The 22,339-nt window shown below is 36.7% G+C and overlaps 1 protein-coding gene across 1 annotated transcript in view; it reads right to left on the bottom strand.

Moving 5' to 3' along the window:
• The window catches only part of SMCHD1 (structural maintenance of chromosomes flexible hinge domain containing 1), a 137,393-nt gene extending 115,308 nt beyond the window's left edge, over window positions 1–22,085 (bottom strand). Inside the window, exons 1-5 of the mRNA XM_069468214.1 lie at window positions 21,909–22,085; window positions 10,893–10,968; window positions 10,075–10,236; window positions 5,470–5,552; window positions 4,694–4,824 (exon numbers count right to left, since the gene is read on the bottom strand). Of these exons, the coding sequence (XP_069324315.1) occupies window positions 4,694–4,824; window positions 5,470–5,552; window positions 10,075–10,236; window positions 10,893–10,968; window positions 21,909–22,085 (629 nt within the window). The remainder of the gene's footprint in view (window positions 1–4,693; window positions 4,825–5,469; window positions 5,553–10,074; window positions 10,237–10,892; window positions 10,969–21,908) is intronic.
• Window positions 22,086–22,339: the final 254 nt, after the last annotated feature.

Raw genomic sequence — 22,339 nt, 5'->3', positions numbered from 1 at the left:
AGAACCAAACAGAAATTCTGGATCTGGAAAGAACAACAGCTGAAATGAAAAATTCACTTAAGAGACCCATGAGCAGATTTGAGCTGGCAGAAGAACCCATGAACTTGAAAGCAGACTGACTGAGATTTAGTATAAGGAACAAAAAGAAAAATGAAGAAAAATTATCAGAGCCTCAGAGATCTGTATGACACCATCAAGTATACCAATATATGGATAATAGGAGTTGGAGGAGGAGAAGAGAGAAAAAATATTTTGAGAAATAATGGCCAGAAACTTGCCAAATTTGATGAAAAATATTATGCTACATATTCAAAGAGCTTAATGAATTCCCAGTAGGATGAACTCAAAAAGATCCACACCTAGACTCATCAGTGTTAAACTGTCAAAAGCCACAGACAAAGGGAGAATGTTGAAAGCAGCGAGAAGCAATTTGTTACACAGAAGGGATCCTCAATAAGATCACCTGCTGATTTCTCATCAGAAACAAAAAAGCCAGAAAGCAATGGACTAACATATTCAAAGCATTGAAAAAGAGTGTAAACGAAGAGTTCTTTATCCAGCATAGTAGCCTTCAAAAATAACAGAAAGATTAAGAAATTCCCAGATAAACAAAAACTGATAGAATTTGTCACTAGCAGATCTGCTCTATAGGAACTGCTAAAGAGTCTTCAGAGCTAAAATTAAAGAACATCCAAAAGTTACTCAAATACATATGAAGAAATAAAGAGAAAAGTAAGGTAGAGTCTACTATACAAATAATTTAAAAAGACAGTATAAATGTATTTTTTTTGTTCATAACTCTTTTCTCCTATCTGACTTTTAAAATAATGGAATAAAACTGTGGTGATGGGATATAATGTATAAAAATCTCATTTATATGAAAATAATAGTATACAGGAGTGGGAGGGAAAGAAGCTATGTAGCAGCAGTTTTTGTACACTATAGACATTTAATTGGCATTAATTTAAACTGGATTGTTATAAATTAAGATGCTAGTTGTAATCCCTAGAAAAACAACTAAAAATGTAGATTAGCAACTATTAGAAGCATATTAGTGATTGCCAGGTGGAGGAGGGGGAAATGGGGAGTAGGTATCAATGGATACAAGGTTTCTTTTGAAATGGTAAAAATGTTCTGGAGTTAATGGTGATGGTTGCATAACTTTGTGATCATATTCAAAACTATGGAATTTTATACTTTAATACTGTGAATTCTGGCTAAGCACAGTGGCTCACACCTGTAATCCTAGCACTTTGGGAGGCCAAGGCAGGAGGATCACTTGAGGCCTAAAGTTCAAGAGTAGCCTGAGCAAAAGTCAGACCCCCATCTCTACAAAAAAATAGGAAATTTAGCCAGGTGTGGTGGCACGTGCCTGTAGTCCCAGCTACTTGGGAGGCTGAGGCAGGAGGATCACTTGAGCCCAGGAGTTTGAGGTTGCAGTGAGCTATAATGATACTACTGCACTATAGCCCAGGCAACAGAGCAAGACCCTGCCTCCAAAGAAAAACCTGAATTTTATAGTAAATTATATCTGCATAGAAAAATAAACTCAATGATGATACACTTAAGACAGATATGAGCATTTAACTGTATAATATGTAAATTTTATCTCAAAATAAAAATATTCAACTCATCATGCTTTCAGTATTAGAAAAAAGTATACTGATAATCTATAATTTATTTTGAACTGAATCAAAAAATAAGATGAACTGATGGCTGGTGGGATAGATGAATATGTAATAAAGCAACTATCGATGGCAGAACCAGGGGGTGTGGGTATATGGGCATTTGCTGTAGAATTCCACTCTTCTGTATGTTTAAAATGTTCATAATGAAATACTAAGGAAAAGAATAGTGCTAAGGAAACACTCAGATCCAGGTTGTAGATCATTTTATAAGAAAACTAGCCTGAACTCTACCAAAAAATAACATTATGAAAAACATAAAAGGTGGGGGAACTATCATAAAGAAGACTGGATAGACATGACAACAAAAAAACCTAATATGGAGATTACAGTAGACATTATTTTATCAATGATAAATTTCTTGGGTGTGATAATGGTTTTATGGTTATTTGTGAGAATGCCGTTATCCTCAGGAGGTACATGCTGTAGTGTTTAGGAGTGCAATGTCATGAACTGACTCCAACGTACTTTTAAATGATTCAGGAAAATAGTGTGTGTGTGTGTGTGTGTGTGTGTGTGTATGTGTATGTATGTAGGTAGATAATAAATGTGAAAAAATGTTAACAACTAATAATTCTAGGTGAAGGATATATGAGTGTCAGTATTGTTCTTTCAATTTATCTGCTGACTTGAAATTTTTCAAAATGAAAAGAGTGGGGGAAGAAGGTAGTACCCAGGTGAACAAAAGTTATCTCATCTCTTTTTACTCTCTCTCCCCTTCATATTCTATGTTCCAACCACACTGGTCCCCTTTCTGTCCCTCAAACAAAACAGGACTGTCAATTTCAGAAGCCTTTGCCTTTGCTGATGTTTCTTCCACTTGAAATACTCCTCCCCTAGATCTTAATTTGGCTGTGTTCTTCAAATCATTCCAGCCTCAGCTCAAAAATAACCTCAAAGAGGCTCTCTTTTCCAACCACCTTACCTAAAGGAGATGCCCACCAGCCCTATCATATTACTCTACATTTTATTCATAGTTAATAATCAATAACTGAAATGTTCATAAATGTAATTTTGTGTTTGCTTGTTTCTCTCTCCAATACAACATAAGCTGCTGGCCAAAACTGTCAGTTGTTTTGTACTTTTAGCCTGTTCTTCCTCTTCCTCTACTGTCTGTCTCCTAATATCCACTCCTATATCCAGTAAAAACTAAAATGGAAAAATGGAAAGAGTAAAGCAACTGATAATTTCTTCAATATAAGCAGAAGCTAGAAGACTGAAGGGTTGTATCTGATGTTGACAGAAACTGGAGTGATTCAAGAGACTGATACTGAACTCAAAGACAGTATGAGTACCTAACAGCTATAACAACAACTAACTGTTTACTAACACAATACCTATAAAGCTGGGATCAAAACCAGGAACAGGGGCCAGGTGTGGTGGCTCACGCCTATACTATCGGCACTTTAGGAGGCCAAGGCAGGAGGATGGCTTGAGGCCAGGAGTTCAAGACCAACTGGCACAACATAGCATGATCCTGTCTTTACAAAAAATTTAAGTAATAATAATAATAAAAAAAAAAAAACAGTAACAAGAAGATTTTTACCAGAAATTAAAATTTCCCCAAATTTGGGTTAAGTTTAAAAGTTTGTGTTGTGCTACGAACTAGGGAAAAATCAGAGTCAATGTCCCATGAATCCAGTTAAGATTTAATTTCTTTCTATTCTTCTAGTTGATTTAACTGATATTTCTCTGACCTTTTTGCCTGATTCGCCATCTATTTTACTTTCCCTTCTACCTAATACTTCCATTGTAGGCTAAATCCTATCTTTAGACTATAAAAGACTGGTCTTTGCCTTCTTCTCTCAGGCTGTTTTATAAATCCTTTAAGTCCCACATACTTATGAAAACAGTGAATTAGAATGGTTACAGAAAAGTTTGAGGTCAGAAATGAGAAGTAATAGCCAAAATGATAGTTTATATTTATCGACTGCTTACCATATGCCAAGTTCTGTCCTAAAGATTTTCCATGTATTAACTCACTTAGTCTTCACAAAACCTTATGGGATATTATCCCCATTTTATGAATACATAAACTGAGGCACAGAGAAGCAAAGCACCTTGACCAACGTCACACAACTAGTAAGTGGCAAGGCTAGAATTCAAACCAGGCCAAATGATACCAGAGTCTTCGTTCTTAACTATGTTGCCTCTTACAGTGGTACTGTTAAATCTTCACAAATTTGATGAAAATTCTGAGACTGCTGAATTTCAGAAGCAAGAAGGCAAATGTGCTAACTGCATTAATTTTAACACATTATTGAGAGTGATCCTTAAATGTGGGTGACTTTTCTCAACAAAGCACAGCAAAGAGCAAAGCAGGTTATGAACAAACACTAACTATTTAAAAGAATGCCAGATTCTTCCCAAGTATGTTATCTGAAGTACACAACACAGCTTAAAATACCAAAAGACTCGTGAATCAAAGCTCTTTTTACTAGAGTTCTACTATTCCAAGAATCTCAATCTTTTTATCTCTGACAGCTTTAGCGTATTTTGTTTTCCCTATGACATTCATATTCAGGATATTTTCTATAAGCTTATGCTGATATAAAACTTAAGACTCGATTCTACTCCCTAATAGCTGTGAATCTTCTGCAAAACCGAGCTCTGAAAGTAGAGCAATAACAGTAAGTTCCACAGAACCACATGTAGTTTTAGACATTTTGCAAGTGGTATAAAGTGATTTCTAAAGTCTGTTTCAAAACCATTCTACTGTTCTAGAGGCTACATAGAGTTAGTAAGAAAAGGGGAAGAGCTCCAAGGTACTCAACTTATCACCATAACTCCTATATACCTCAAGAAATGCAAAGAGTATTCAATGGAAAGACACCACATTTTGTAGTTCTATTTCTGAGTATTGATCATAAAAATTCTATAATATCAAAACCTAAATAAATATGCTGATAACATCAAAACTTCCAATGTATTGTGTATCTAAAGGCATATTAGAATTTTTATCCTTATTAAAATACATAGCTACCCATAAAAAAGTAAGGTTTTCTAACCTTTCAAAGTCACCTTGCCGTGTAAATTTTGACAGCCTATACACGGCCCAGTTGTTAAGCTGCTTAGAGGTCATTCCTCTTCCATTATCTATCACTGCAACAGCAGGTCTTCCTTGTGTTTCATCAAAAAGCTATGAAACAAAGTAAGTTCAAAAAGACAGAAAAAGTCAAATCAATATTTTAAAACACGAAAAGTTAAATATGAAAAAAAGTGATTCAGTGAGCTCACTCATACATTGCTGGTAGAAGTGTAAATTAATACAACTTTCTGAAAGGCACTTCAGCTATATGTATCATAAGCCTCAGAATTCTTCATGTCCTTCAGCCTAGAAACTCCATTTCTCAGAATTTAACTTAAGGAAATAATCAGACATGTGCACAAAGACATATAAGAATGTTCATCATCTCAGCATTGCTTTCAGTGGCAAAAATATAAAAATATGTAAATGTTCAACAGAACACTGACTACATAATTTATATTACAGTCAATAAACCACTCCATAGCAGTAGACTATTTTGTTACAGAATATTCATGATATGGCAAATGTTAACTATTAAGGGAAAACAGAAGATTATAAAAAATAAAATGTACACATACATGTGTACATATATGCATAGAAAAAAGGATACATGAGAAAATTTTACCAATGGATGAAGAGATACCTGATAATTATTTTTGTGTTTAGGTTATCCTGATTTTTCTCATTTTTCTCCAATGAACTTAACACTACTCTTATAAAAGTAAGTTAAATTGCTTTATAGTATTATTTTCTTACCAATTTGATCTGTATTCTTCTAATACCAATGTTACGAGAAGTGGCAGACAATGAATTATCAATTAATTCCGCAAGTGCAAATGCTGGAAAAGATTAAGAAAACATTATTGCTTAACTTTTCCTTATCAAATACTTCATATGAAAGATCAAAATGGAAGAAATTCTCAAGTATCTTAAAACCATCACTTTTATTTTCCCAGGAGCTAGAATTAAAGTATTGTCCTAATCCTAACAATATAATACATAATAAAGGCATCAACACAAATCACCACTTGCATAAAAAAGCAGTCATCAACCAGTACTTGTATGGCACTAGTGATATGGCATGACTTAGCCAACCATGACTCCTAGCTTCAAGGAGTTTATAATCTAAAGATAGGGGTGAGAAACAAACAGAAGACTATGACCATAAAAGCAAATAATAGTTTGTGGTATGTAGTTACATTATGCACAAGTCCAAAGTAAGCACATTTAGAGATATGAGGGCAAATATAAAGCAACTATAAGTGTCTCTTAAAAGCTAATTTGGATACACAATTCTCATGACTAACAGAAACTTGTCAAACAGCAGAACACATCTGCTTAACTGACACAAAATTGATATTGATTCCCTACCACACCACCAACTTGACATTCAATTTATCACTGGCAGAGGATTAACTAATACTCTCTTTTCTTCAAGGTCACTACTCAAACTATTTCCTGCTTTTATTCCATTAATTAAAAAGAAAAGGAACATACCAAATTTATGTCTCTTAATTCCACAGAAGTTTAACCCAACTAAAGCTGTAATTAATCCACAGAATAGCACTCCAGCAAGCACTTCCATTCATTCTAAACGCTCAAGGGATGGCTACGTTGATGAACTAATTACAAAGAACTTACCACAAATCAGACATGTATAAGGATCTGGCTAAGGACAAGAACTCTAGAAAATGAAGAAGGGAGCTAGACATGGTGGCTCTTGCCTATAATTCCAGCAACTCTGGGGGCTTAGGCAGGAAAATTGTTTGAGACCAGCAGTTTGACACCAGCCTGGGCAACATAGCAACACTCCATCTCTAAAAAAAATTTTAAAAGTTAGCCAGACATAGTGGCGTGCCTGTAATCCCAGCTACTCAGGAGGATCACTGGAGCCTAGGAGTTCAAGACTGCCACCGCACTTCAGCCTGGGCAATTGAGTGAGATCCTGTCTCTTCAAAAAAAAAAAAAAAAATGAAAATGAAGAAGGAACATTGCAGGAAATGGGAGGAAAAGAGACTCATTTAAGAGAAATTTAGAAGGAAGAAATGAATAAAACCTAGTATCTGATTAGATAAAAAAGAAGAGGAAAAAGAAATTCAAAATGCGTTTGAGTTTCTGCCTCTAGAAGACTGAATAAATGGTCATATTTCCGATGAAGGGAAAATTTAGAGGGGAGGAAAGAAAAATTCAGTTTTAGATATAATGTCCTACCACAACACCAAGTTCAATGAGTAGAGGTATTCCACAGGGAGCTGAAGCAGATACTAAGCATAACTGAGAGACTGAAGACAGCTAGAGATAATGATTTTTGCTTCACTGACATAGGTACAATAGTTAAAGCTATGATCAGCTTACTAAGAGAAAAGCATAAAAAGAAAAAAGATCAGCATGACTTGAAGAAACATCCACCACACAGTCAAGAATCAGAAGCTGGGAAACAGAAGTAAGGAAGATGCAGGAACATATTGTAAACTCACAGAAATGAAACAAGAATTTAAGCATTGAAGTTCTCTGCTTATGCACATAATGATGGTAGAATTAAAAACTGATACAACTAATCTGGAAGGTAATTAAACAAACTATATTGAAAGTATTTAAAATGAATATATCTGTTGACTCTATAATTATACATTTAGAAATTTATCCCCAGGGAAAGAATTAAAGATTCATTCAACATTCAAATACTTATGTACTTATTATTCGCCAGGCATTGTTCTAAGAACTGAACAAAATGGACAAAGGTCCTGTTCTTACAGATTTAACATTCTATTAGAAGAAGACGGTAAACAAAATATAATCATAATAAATAAGTAAATTCTATAGTATGTTAGAAGGGGTGTGTGCTATGGAGAAAAGAAAACAGAACTGAGAAAAGGGACAAAATGACAGTAAAGACATAGAGGGAACACCATGGCAATTAAATAGAGTGATCGGGGAAGTCTTACTGAGAAGGTAACAGACAAGTAAGACTTGAATTAGGTGAGAGAATGAGTCCAGGGCAATCTAGAAGAGCACTACAGACAGGGGGCCCTAAGATGAGAATATGGCTGGCACTGGAGGGAAATGAACAAGCAAGAAGAGTAGTGAAACAAAGTCAGAGAGGTACAATGCAGAGCTGCTAAGGCCTGTCAGTAACTAAGGACTACGGCTTTTACTCTTAGCTAAATGGTGAGTTAGGAGGGTTTTCAGCAGAAGAATGATACAATCCGACTTTTCAAACCTTATATGGACAGGGATAAAAAGAAAGATACCAGTTAGGAAGACACTATATATTCTAGGTGGTATGATGGTGCCTCAAACTAGGTGGCAGCAATAAAAGCGGTGAGAAACAATCATTTTTAGATAAATATTGAAGACAGGACCAATGGGATTTTCTGACATATTGAATGAAAGGTATGAGACAAAGAAGAATTGATATAATTTTTGACTTGAGCAACTGTAAAGACAGGGAAATGATCAATTCAGATGGGGAAAACTATGTGCAGTATAGAATTTAGTGAACAGATCAGCGTTCCCGTTTTAGATGTCCTAACGAGATGCCACATAGGCAGCTGGAAGGTCCAAACTGGAATTCAAGAGGTAAGTGTGGTACTATCTTCAATATTTAACTAAAAATGACCATTTCTTGCCACCTCCATTTGAGAGTCACTTCTAAAAACAAAGTAGTTACAGCCATGAGCCTGGACTTGATCACCAAGTGAGGAAGTAAGACAAAAGGTAAAGGGCCAAGGACTAAGCCCTGAAGCACTTCAACATTAAGTAGGTAGGGAGAGAAAAGAAGAGAAGGAAGGCAGTGAGATAAGAATGAGTGCCAAGTAAAAAAAGTATATCAGAGAGGAAGATGTGATAAAACTATGACAAATAATGCCTCAAGTAAAATGAAAACTAAAAATTAATCACCAGATTTAGTCATTGGTGACCCTAAGAGTAGGCACAGTAGAGTGGTAGGGGCAACCGCCTGGTCAACGTAATCAGGAGAGAATGGGAGGAAGAGAAGTACTGCTAATAGCGAATACAGTCAACTCTTTCGAGGAGTTTTAGTATAAACAGGAGCAAAAAAATGCACAGTAGCTAGTGGAGGAAGATTATGGTATTTTTAAAACAGGAGAAATAAGAGCTTTTTGTACAAAAAAACAACGTGGAAGTACTAAATGTATTGGTTATAAATTCGAGCTCTGGAGTCATTCTGCTAGGGTTCAAACCCTGGCTCTACTATTCATTAGCAGAGTGGCCTTGAGCAAGTTACCTAAAATCCCTTGGCCCCAATATCTTCCGCAAAATAGGATCATCACCTACGTCATTTCCCAACATTAGCAACCATACATGATTAAGGATTAAATGAGATAATGCTCATAATGTGCTTGGCACAGCACGTGGCACTGCAGCTCATAGTAATAACGGCAGTAGTAAGGTAAGGATGCACATAAAGATTTACTCACAAGAACATTAGGGGTCATTTGCAACAATGAAAAAACTAAAAACAACCTAAATGTCTCCTTATAGAAGAATACTGTTCAAATAAATTATGTTATCTAAATATCATCAAAAATATATATACATATATATTAAATATGTTCACTTTATTTTTAAACAAAAAAGCAGGTTAAAGAAGTATGCACCATATAAAACGATTTTTAAAAATCAGATAATATAAAAAGGTCTGAAATAATAGACACAAAGCATCAGTGGTGGTTATGTCTGGGTGGTAGAGATTTTCTTTATGTTTATTTCTACGTTTTCTAATTTCCTGCAAATAATAATGCATATATCATGAGAAAAATAATATTAATAAAAAGTTTACAATGAACATCTAAGTAGTATTAAACACTTTGGGAGGGTCCAGAGAGAAAGTATTCAGTAAATCAACTGATTTGTAAAGATCACTAGCAAACAGTCTAGAGGTGAGACAGAAACTGGCAAGTAATAAAGGTACAAGGAAATGATAAAGACATGAGAAGAACACAAACTACTTACTTATGTAATTTAGCCACATAAACTTGTAAGATAAAAGAAATATTTTCTTAATCGGGAAAGATATGTAGGAGGCCAGGAAGAATAAATGAGGAGAGGAGAGTATACAAGAGATGGAAAGATGTTAGGTACAAGACCCCTTCTAAGCTGAAAAGAAATAAGTTCTACTAGTAAGTTAGCTTTAATAAAGAGCATCTTTACTCTAAAGATGACTTAGGTAGAAAAAGAAATATATTATGATAATGCAGTTGTGTAAGGAAGCTCAAAATGAAAGATCAGTCTTCTAATAGAGTAGATTGAGAAGATTTATAAAAAAGTGAAGGAACATGACACAAGCCCAGATAAAGGAGAATAATAGTTTATCAAAGTTAGTATAAATGGAATACTTACGCAATGGATTCTGTCCTTCACTTGCATAATACTCATACATGCCACTTTTAACCAGTGTGTCATAGTGAGGTAAGAAGTCAATCCGTTCTTTTGTAGCTGTTAGAAGTAACTGATTGACTGACTGCAGCAGGTATAGGGTGACTCCATCTTTAACAGTTTCATCTGTAATCAAGAGTTTAAGTGCTAGGTTAGCACCAGAAACTCAATGAACTGATAAATTTTGGATATACAAATTGTACCTATGAAATATCTTTCACAATGGTACCGGCAAACTCCCAAACAACACATCTACCTATATATCCAGTTTTTATTAATGATATCAATGAAACAAGCACAAACTCTCACTCATTTGAAACACTCAATTCTTAGTAAGTTAAGCTATCACAGGAAATCAGATGAGGATCTGCACTAAGCGGTATCAACATGAATGGAGAAGAATGGTTAAATTCAAAAGGAATCAGACATGAAAAACTGACAGGTCTTGGAAACTAATTGGATAAAAAAAGATAACAGAAGAATTCAAGCTGGTTAGGAAAAGTAGCTTCTTAAGGGCCCAAAAAGAACATTTATGCTAGGTGTGAGAGTCTCATTTTCTATAACCACAGCTGATTATCAACTATTTTTCTATAATAATGCTTGAAAAATATGACCTCTGAGCAAACTATGCACATATAGCCAGTTTCCTCCCTCATCCCAACAGATTAACCAAATCATCAATAGATGAAGGTGCTTATCTATGTAATGAAATAGTTATTGCCCGATCATGTACTAAAACATATTAAATATAAAGCATGAACTTAGTGACACTGTTTACTTACCAAAATTATCACAGGTAATTTCTTTCCTACTTGTTGTTGTAATAACAAATTTTTCTTCAGGTGAAATGCCAAGCGTCTAGAGAAATAAAATCAGTTATTACTCAAAGGAAATAAATGTATTATTCAAGTTTATAAAAATATGAAAATACTGATAGTATATTACAATCTTCTAACAATTACTACACTTATTTGTCTAGGAAATATAAGACTTGGTTTTTTTCAGGGGGTTGTTTTATTTTTAAGAATAGCGTCTTGCTCTGTCACCAGGCTGGAGCTCAATGTAACCTCAAACTCCTGGCTCAAGTGATCCTCCTGCTTCAGCCTCTGGAGTAGATGGGACTACAAGTGTGCACCACCACACCTGGCTAATTTTTTTATTTTTTGTAGAGATAGGGTCTTGCTATGTTGCCAGAGCTGTTTTTGAACTCCCAATCCCACAGTGCTAGGATTATAGGCATGAGCCACCATGCCCCGCCTCGGTATTTTTAAATTTTGCCTTTGCATAATTAATACAGCATAAGTCTATATAAATTACCTATTTAACAAGGTTGTTTTTTCTGCTACTATATGCCACCTAGGAACACTAGCAATTAGGTGGCACATTATGAGTTTTAACATCAGCAGGACCTACCCAGGAAAAAGATACATTATTTCATGGCAATATATAAATTATCAGTTTATCTGGAGCTAAACATTAACATAACACCTACGTTAATATGCATTACCTATTTAAATATGTAAAAACAAAATAGAAGAAAACAGGTTGACATTTTGTAGCACTGAGGTAAGGACAACCATGCTATGCAGAATATCTATATTAAAGAATCCTTACATTCATTTTAACCCTAACAAAAGCAAACTTTAAAAAATTAAAGTAAATTATAAATTACGGGGAGAAATTGCAACAAGAAACAAAGGGTTAGCATCCATAACAGACAAAAAGCCTTCATAAATCAAGAAGGCAAAGATCAACAGAGATAAAGGAAAAAGACATGAACAATCAAAAGGAGAAAATACAAATGACCAATTAAGACATGAACTATAAAACCTCATAACCAAAAAATGAAAATTAGAAAAGGGGTTAATATTTTCACTTACATTAAAATTAAGACCCATGCTCTTTCTAAAATGAAACAATAATGATGTACAAACAGTTAAGAAAAAAGACTTCTCCTTCAGGTAGTGATGGACTAGTTAATCCAGACAAACCTTTTCATGGAAGACTAAAAATTCTAGACTAATAATACTCAAATCTTCAATAATGATACTAATAAAAAACACTTATTGCTCACTACTGAAATTAACTAGGGCATCAACTCCTTACTCTGAATACCAACAAATTAAAGGGAAAGAACAAATCATTTATATTGCTTTTCTTATACCAACTGTATTTCAGGGTAACGAAATAGCTCTAGCTGATGAGGCAAAGTTGTTCTTTAAAAGAATTCCAGCTAATAAATATAGGGGGAATGGCAATCAGAACATCATCATCAATATGTGAATCATCAGATCAAAACTTTTTTATGGAGGCATCCAGCTGAAACCACCTGAATCCCGCAAATTCACTGGTAGCACTGCTATGAGTGGGTGAAAAACATCCACACATTATGTGCCTCCCATTGTGATGTGATATGAAGTACCAGCACAGCACCACCTACAAAATATTCTTTGCCTCCCAACTCCAAAGAGTTGGCTTAAATCAAGCCTTTAGAGCTAATTTCTAATTTACAAGATACATATGGAGATAAAATAAATTAAATGACACCATAAAACAACATAGACAATTCTAGAACATGGAATATTAAAGAAAAACCTAGTGGATTTCTTAATAGGTCAATTGCAGGAAAACTAGAGACTGCGGGAGGAGGGGTTTGTTTAAATGCTTTAAATCCGAAAAAGAATTAAAAAACAAAAAAATAAAGTTCAACATGGGGACCCTTTTTTGGCCTTTCTGCCTCCACTGCCGCAATGATGCCGTGGTGAAGGGGGAGCAAAAAAAAAAAAAAAAAAAAGAAGCAAGTTCTGAAATTTACTCTTGCTTGCACCCACGCTGTAGAAGATAGAATCACGGATGTTGCTAATTTTGAGCAGTTTTTGCAAAAGAGAATCAAAGTGAACAGAAAAGCTAGGAATCTCAGGAGAGGGGTTGTAACCATCGAGAAGAGCAAGATCACCGTCACTTCTGAGGTGGCTTTCTCCAAAAGGTATTTGAAATATCTCACCAAAAAATATTTGAAGAAGAATAATCTACGTGATTGGTTGCGTGTAGTTGCTAACAGCAAAGAGAGTTACAAATTACTGTACTTCCAAATTAACCAGTACAAAGAAGAGGAAGATGAGGATTAAAATTATCTGGAATATTCTGTATGAGTTCTTGAATAAAACTTGCAAATCAAAAAAAAAGGCATTTTTAAATAATCAGAGGACTCTGAATATAAGATTGACAGATAATATTAAAAATGCTTAATTTTGATGGTGTGATAATAGATATTCATGCTGAAATACATTAAAGGTGAAATGAACTAAAACCTAGAATACACTTTAAAATATATCACAAAAGACAAAAATGATGCTACTGTGGTAAACTCTTGATAACTGTTAAATCTGGGTAATGAGTATATGGGGTTTGATTACATGATTCTCTCTTTGTATACATTTGAAGTTTTCATAAGAAAATTTCTAGTTTCGGCCAGGTGCAGTGGCTCACTCCTGTAATCCTAGCACTTTGGGAGGCCAAGGCAGGACGACTGCTTGAGCTCAGGAGTTCAAGACCAGCCTGAGCAAGAGTGAAATCCTATCTCTACTAAAAATAGAAAAATTAGCCAGGCATGGTGGTGCACACCTGTAGTCCCAACTACTCAGGAGGCTAACGCAGGAGGTTCACTTGAGCCCAGCAGTTTGAGGTTGCAGTGAGCTATGGTGACGCCACTGCACTCTAGCCTGGTGACAGAGTAAGACTCTGTCTAAAAAAAAAAAAAAAAAAAAAAAAAATTCTAGTTTAAAATATCCTATAATAGACAGGTGGAAGACAATAGAGGGCTCTGAAATGGGCCCACACATATATGCATGGAGAGCATATATGGCAAACAGGGGTGACATTACAAATTAGTGGGAAAGAATAAACTGTTCAATAATGATATTGAGACAAGTTCATCACATGCAAATAGATAAAACCCCATCTCAACATACACAAAAATAAATTCTAGGAGACTTAAAGTGGCTGCACATTAATCCAAAACTATAGAAGAAAACATAGAGGCAAGGTAGCTCACACCTTTAATCCAGTGCTTTGGGAGCCAAGGAGGAAGGACTGCTTGAGCCCAGGAGTTTGAGACCAGCCTCAGCAACACAGGGAGACCCCATCTCTACAAAAAATTTAAAAATCATCTGGGTCTGGTGGTACAATGCATGCCTGTAGTCCTAGTACTCAAGAGGCTGAGGTGGGAGGATCGCTTGAGCTCAGAAGTTTGAGGCTACAGTGAGCTATAATGATGCCACTGCACTCTAGCCTGGACAACAGAGCAAGACCCTGCCTCAACAACAACAACAACAATATAGAGAAATAATTTTGAGAAGTAGAAATGAGTTTCTGAAAAGATACAAATAGTCATAAAGGAAAAGACGAGAAAACGTGAAAAAGATGCTCAACCTCACTAGTTATCACAGAAATTAACCTATTGTCATTCCCATGAGGTACACAAAAATTTTTAATTCCGATCCTATCAAGCACAGGCCACCATATAGGAAAATAGGATCTTACACATTGCTGGACTGAAAATAGTACTGAATATTAGTACAGCCATATTAGAAAGCAATCTGGCATACTTCAGCAAACTTAAAGATATTCATATAATGTTCAATTCCACCCTAGAGAAAGGAAGTCACAGACATAAACTGGGAATAAGATTCTATTTGTTGAGCAGAGACAGAAATTGACCTTACAGGTTTTTTTTGTTTGTTTGTTTGTTTGTTTTTGAGACAGAGTCTCACTCTGTTGTCCAGGGTAGAGTGCCTTGGCGTTAGCCTAGCTAACAGCAACCTCAAACTCCTGGGCTCAAGCAATCCTACTGCCTCAGCCTCCCGAGTAGCTGGGACTACAGGCATGTGCCACCATGCCCGGCTAATTTTTTCTGTATATATTTTTAGTTGTCCAGCTAATTTCTTTCTATATTTTTTTAGTAGAGACAGGGTCTCGCTCTTGCTCAGGCTGGTCTTGAACTCCTGATCTGGAGTGATCCTCCCTCCTCGGCCTCCCAGGGTGCTAGGATTACAGGCGTGAGCCACCATGCCCGGCCGACCTTACAGATTTTTATTAGGTTTTTGAGTGATCGTGAAAGCCATTTGTTTTTTAGTTCATTACTACTTTATTTCTACAATACCCCAACTGTTAAATCATATGCTTATGCATCCTATAGAACAAAATGGGCTTTTATAACTATGTACAAATGATTTTTATAACTATGTACAAATGATCTATATACCTCTAAATAATATTTATATCTAATTGTTCCATATAATCTCCCCATAAATCTATTATTTTTATTTCATTTTAAAGTTTTTTTTAGTACTCTTGTAAATAATTGCATAAGATAGCTCCTCTCCCCTACCTGTCAATTTATCTTTAAGGCCAGGAATGCCAGCACCTTAGTTCCTTCTTCCTACATTTGCAACTGTGTTTTGTTATTCCTAATATTCTGGTTTTATCCAAGCATTTCCTGTATTTTCCTGCACTAGAGCACAGTTCATTTTCTTTTCATTTTTAACCTATATTAAAAATCCATAGATTTAAATCCATAAATCTACTATTACTCAATTAAGACACATAAGCTATCTTTTTGTTTTCCTTGCTTCATCTATAATTCTATGAAACTTATTTCTTGAATTCATAATCCTTCTAAGTATTTTATAGCTCTGATATTTGAGAACTATATATATTTTTACATTACTATTCATTATGCTTTTACTCAAGACGTCATACCCTTTTCTAAAAAAAAAAGAGAAGGTCTTTTTTGGTCTAAAAATCTTAGACACAAACTAGTCTTTCATGTTGTATTAACCTGGCCTTTAATACAGAGATATCCCTCTGCATTTCTATACATGAAAACAGGATGACATTCTATTTGGGCAAGAGTCTTGATTAGGCTTTTTCGTAACTTCAATCCCACCCTTTTCAGGTTTAATTTTTAAAGCATATGGATCTGCTTTTCATAAGCAATACAAAATACCCACCCTCCATGTCCCTAGATCAGCTTCAAACTACCTGCTGCCCAACTTTTCTTATAAGCCAATTTTAGGAAATAGTTATGAAGTACTAACCTGCATTCCATAAAATCCTCTTAAATACATTAAATTCTGTCCATGAATTAAGTCAGTCAGAAACTAAACACCTCAGTGCATTGCTCTGAAACTCAGCAAACTAGCCTTTAATGATCGTATTTTGGCATTGTATCTGATGGCTGTGTCCCTGAATCACCCATAGACCAGGAACACCTAACATTGGATGTGAGTAAGAAATTTCTACAAAAAATTGGGTGGTTACTGGTTAAAGCAGCTTGCATTACACTCTAACATATACCCTACCTTGTATTACGACAGAATGTTCCTATCTGTAAGGACGCTGTCAAAGTTATCCCTTAGGATTTATGAGGAAACCAGGATGAAATTTTTCTCAAATCAAAGTTCTGCTTCCCTAGCAGTTGGAATGTTATTTTATAGACATTGTGGATTTTGTAACAATTATATTTCCTCCTTTGTTTTAAACACTAGGAAACTTCATGGCTCAGCATTGGTGTAATGTATTACCAAACGAACTCTCCCATTTATCACCTTTCCTCTAGTAACTTACTATTCTATATCTCTTTATCTTTATTTTTTTCCCTTCTCATCTTTTGTTATTTTTAATAAGCTACCACAAATACACTTTTTTAAGAAAGTAAGAAACTGGTTCTTATAACTAAACAGCTATAAACCAACTACAGCTATAAACCAACTCCTATCTTCAAAAAGTATACAGTATTAGAAATATACATAGAGTAAAAAAAAAAAAATCCAATTAAAAAATGGGCAAAGGACCTGAATAGAAATTTCTCAAAAGATGACATACAAATGGCCAACAAGTATATAAAAAATACTTAACATCACTAATTATCAGAATAATGCAAATGAAAACCCCAATGAGACATCATTTTACATCTGTTAGAATGGCTATTATCAAAAAGACAAAAAATAACAAGTGTTGGTGAGGATATGGAGAAAAGAAAACCCTTGTGCACTGTTGGTAGGAATGTAAATTAGTACAGCCATTATGGAAAACAGTATGGAAGTTCCTCAAAAAACTAAAAATAGAAAACCACATGATCTAGCAATCTCACTACTGGGTATACCAGGTCTGTGTGGAAAGTGCCCGGCCATGTAATATGAAAAATAGAGACATTTATTGAAGACGATACAAGACACAAGAAACATTGTACATAGGACAATGACACCTCAGTCCCCTTCAAAGTAGGCACCTTAGGACCTCACACAGTTCTCCCAGAGTCTCTTAACCTAATCCGTACATGTTCAACATTCTCAGGTATTCTGCTTGTTGCAGGCCTTCCAGAACATGGATCACTTTCAACAGATTCCCAGCCATCTTGTTATATTAACAATGGCTGGCTACTTTCCGGAGGTACATCCAAACGAAATGAAATCAGAGACATGTGCACTCCCACGTTCACTGCAACATTATTCACAACAGCCAACATATGGAATCAACCTAAGTGTGTACATCAACAACGAATGGACAGGCCGGGTGTGGTGGCTCACGCCTGTAATCCTAGCACTCTGGGAGGCCGAGGCAGGTGGATCACTCGAGGTCAGGAGTTCGAGACCAGGCTAAGCAAGAGTGAGATCCCATCTCTACTAAAAATAGAAAGAAATTAGTGGGCCAACTAAAAAATATATAGAAAAAATTAGCCAGGCATGGTGGCACATGCCTGTAGTCCCAGCTACTCAGGAGGCTGAGGCATTGTAGGCCTCAAGTAGGATTGCCTGAGCCCAGGAGTTTGAGGTTGCTGTGAGTGAGGCTGACGCCACGGCACTCTAGCCTGGGCAACAGAGTGAGACTCTGTCTCAAAAAAAACAAAACAAAACAATGAATGGACAAAGAAAATGTGGTATGCTATGAAATACTATTTAGCTATGATAAAAAACAAAATTCTGTCCTTTGCAGCATCATCGATGAGCTTGGAAGACACTATGTTAAAAGTGAAATATGGCAGGCACAGAAAGATAAATACCACACGGTCTCCCATGTGGAGTGAATGTAAAAAAGTAGAACTCATAGAAACAGTAAAATGGTGCTGCAGGGAGGAGGGAGATGTTGGTCAGAGGACACTAAATTTCAGTTAGGAGGATTAAGTTCAAGAGATCTATTGTACATCATGGTAACTATAATAACAATATAACACATTTGAAAATTGTTGAGAGATTTTAAATGTTCTCACTACAAAAAAATAAATACGTTGAGTTAATGCATATGTTAAATAGCTTGATTTAGCCATTCTACTATAAATACATATATTAAAACATCATGTTGTACACCATAAATACATACAATTTTTTACTTGTCAATTAAAATTTAAAAATTCATAACATTTTAAAATGAAAATCAATTGGCCCTATATGTCCAGGTCTATGTCTGGCCTCTTTATTCTGCAGCATTTACCTATATATCTGTATTTACATCAATTTGTACTGCCTTAACTACTATAGCTTTATAATAAGTCTTGAAATCAGATAGTTTCTCTCTGATGTAGTTCTTTTTCAAAGTTTTTTTGTTTTGTTTTGTGGCTATTCAAGGTGCTCTATATTTTAACATAAACTTTATTTATTTATTTATTTATTTACTTTTTTTTTTTTTTTTTTTTTGAGACAGAGTCTTACTCTGTTGTCCAGGCTAGAATGCCGTGGCATCAGCCTCACTCACAGCAACCTCCATCTCCTGGGCTCAAGCAATCCTACTGCCTCAGCCTCCCAAGTAGCTGGGACTACAGGCATGCGCCACCATGCCTGGCTAATTTTTTCTCCATATATTTTTAGTTGTCCATATAATTTCTTTCTATTTTTAGTAGAGATGGGGTCTTACTCTTGCTCAGGCTGGTCTCGAATTCCTGAGCTCAAACAATCTGCCCGCCTCGGCCTCCCAGAGTGCTAGGATTACAGGCTCACTGCGCCCGACCCATAAACTTTAATTTCGTTCATCAATTTCTATAAGATTTGGGGAAAAAAAACAAAAATCAATAGTATAACAAGTGCCATGGTAGGGTAATAAGGTATATAGTGGAATCACACAAAGGAAAAAATAGATAAATTTCTCAAAAGTGGGGGGTGGGAATAGGACTTAGTATCTGGGCATATTTAAAAACTAAGCAATGAGTCGTTTTCTTAATCTTGGATTCTGCAAGGCCACAGGGCTCAGGTGAGTCAATAGCCGCTGAATTGAGCAGTGTAAGGTCCTCTTTCAGCTACCCTTCCTCATCCTCCCTCTTGTGACTGCCTCCCTTTTCCATAAGGTGAGCTTTCCTCAAACAGCAGTTTAGGATCCATAATAATCTCTGGCACTACAAACATTTAATGGTTTAATTTATGTTTTAATAAAAATTTTAATTTAGTATATACTATTTTGCCTCCTCTTCAGAGGAGGAAAATGAAGGTGCTCATATACAGTTGGGGGGGTAGTTTTTTTTAAATACAGCTTTGAAATCAAATTGACCTAGATTCCAATCCCAGTTTCACTGCTTGTTAACTGTATAATCTTGGACTTAATTCAGTAACTTAATTCAGTTCTTCATGTATGTAATGGAGACAAGGTTATGGGATCTTCAGCATAATCTAATAATACTTAAAAGGGTAGATTCTTTTAAAAAATAAAAGGTAGTCTTTTTTTTCTTACTAGTTCTCCTCTCTTACTTCTAATCAAATTTAATCTTCATCTGTTCTAGCAGGATAATAAAGTGAAAGGAAGGAGGAAAAGAATTAGTCAAAGGAAATATTTTCCTTGGTTTTCAAGCTGAAACATTGAAGGAAGGAATAAACACATCTGTTCCCTATAGCAAAGAACTTCACTTGAGGCAGTGGTACAGAATGAACATGGGTTCTGGGTTTGAATACTATTAATTTCAATTTTACTATCTTAGATAAGTCACCATCTCCACGAATAAGTTTCTATTTCTGTAATAAAAGGCCAATAATACTTCCCTTATCTATCTAACATTTACTGAGACATCTCACAGGGGAGAAGGGAGAAGGAAATAGCATATTTCTAGAGGGATGATAAATTAGCACAATCTTTTTGAAAAGCAATTTAAAAATATATATTGGGAGTATTAGTGATGTTCTTGATCTTTGATTCAGGAATTTCACTTCTATGATTTCAAACTAAAGAAACAATAATAAAGACATAAAACGCTATGTATTCAAAGATGTTTATCATAGCATTACTTAAAATCACAAAAATTTAAAGTAATGTAAATGTCAACAAAAGAGATTTGGTTATGCAAACAGTGATACCAAATCCACCGTTTCAAGTTTTGATTATGAAGACCTCGGCATCAAAATAGACACTTCTGACAATATTAAGTGAAAAAACATGTATTATAGCTATAAAAAAAAAAAGGTGGGAGGGTGACGGAAGGCTGCAAAGACATCATAACCCCAAGTGCTAAACAGGGGTTATAGTAGTAAGTTTTACAGTGAGTAAAAGGTTTACTTTTTCCCCTCTGGTTCCATATTTCCTTTAATGCGTTGATATTTTTACAATAAAAATAATAAACAAAGAGTTTCCCTTTTGTGGTATGGTTCTGAACACAGAATATTCAACAAAAAATATGAGCACTCATTCATTCACTTTCAAACACTATGGGAAGCTATTACATCCATCCAGGCACAGAATGAAATTCAGAGTTCATCGGTTTTTGTCTCCATTCATTTATCCATTCTAATCTGGGCGTTTACAAAATGCCAAGACAGTTTTAGACGCTGGGACTACAGCCGTGAACGAAACGAAGTCCTTGCTCCCAAAGTTGTTTTTATCCTGCGGATCTTAATTTCAGCAGTTATGTCTCCAGGAACATTTCTAAACCTATCAGCCCACTCAAAGGCAAAAAACTGCTTCAAAGTTCTTTTTCCTTGGAAGGTAAGGGTTCTTTACAGCTTAAAAAGTACCTCATGTGGTCAATTCAGGGCATGACAATATTCCCTCTTTAAAGCTTAAGCAATTAGGTCATCACCTCGTATCTATAAAGTGCTTCACAGGTTAAAGCAGGTTTTCCTACATAGTCATTCATTTTTAAGCAAACTAATACAGTGGGTATATACGTTCTTCGCTTTTGCACAGCCACCCACGAACACCCTCTGGGATAGTTCAGGAACTCCCAAGGGCTGGGGCTCAGGAACCAGCAGGGCAGCTCCACCGGAGAAACTAACTAACTTGGACAAGTGTTTCCGCGCGGAAGGACCACGCCGGGGCGGACCTCACAAACCTTCTTGACAGGACAACCCGGGTAATTACTGCATCATTCAGTGAACCTGAGTAAACAGACTCCAGGAATTTCACAACACTCTCCACAGAGCCACAGGGTATAACTCTGTCCTCTGCTTTTATAAAAGTTACAAACTAAACACCAGCGGCTTTCGCTCAGAAAGGTGAACCGTAGGGCCGCCACCGGGCTAAGCTCGCCAAGCGCCACTAACCCCGAGGTCTCGGGCCCCGGGCAGAGGGTCCGGTAAAAGGACCGACGGCAGAGAGAGGCCCACGGAGGAGCCGGCTCTGCACCCGGAGGCCCGCGTCAGGGCCAGCCCGAAGCGTCCGGCCGTCCGGCCAGGGGCATGGCGGCCACCCGGGAAAGAGAAGCCAAGGCCACAAGACCAGGGCCGGTGACAGGTTTATTGCTCTTAGTGAGCAACTTGGGTTTCTCGTCACCCTCCCACTCCCAACTCTACGCGCGCATCCCTCCTCTTCGTCCGTTCGCGTACCTGACACACTGAGGCGCGGAATCCCGCGTAGTCCGAGCGCTCCACAACCTGCAGCGCCCGCTCACCGAGCTCGGACTCCTTCTGGCGCCGATCAAATAAGTACACTGTCCTGGAGCCGACACCTCCGCCATCCTCTCCAGTCCCCTCAGAGGGCCCGCCGCCGCCCGCCGCTGCCATATTGGGGGAAAGGAGAAAAGACAGCGACGCCGGCCGCCGCGGCGCTCAGGGCCAAGGTACGGGCTCCACGCAGCGCCTTCAGCTCCGGCCCCCGAGGGCGGCTCGAGGCCTCGGCCGGCGCAAGGCAGCTCCTCCTCCGCAGCAGCGGCAGCAGCGGCGGCAGAGGCGGCGGCGGCCCGGGAGCTGCAGGCGCGACGATCACCCGGGAACCGATTCAAACGCGATCCTGTTCGTGCACCACGTCACTTCCGCGG

This window comes from Eulemur rufifrons, chromosome 5, assembly GCF_041146395.1.
Source record: "Eulemur rufifrons isolate Redbay chromosome 5, OSU_ERuf_1, whole genome shotgun sequence".
Classification (NCBI taxonomy): Eukaryota; Metazoa; Chordata; class Mammalia; order Primates; family Lemuridae; genus Eulemur; species Eulemur rufifrons.
Note: the sequence above shows the minus strand (reverse complement) of the source record. Positions and strands in the feature narration are given on the sequence as shown.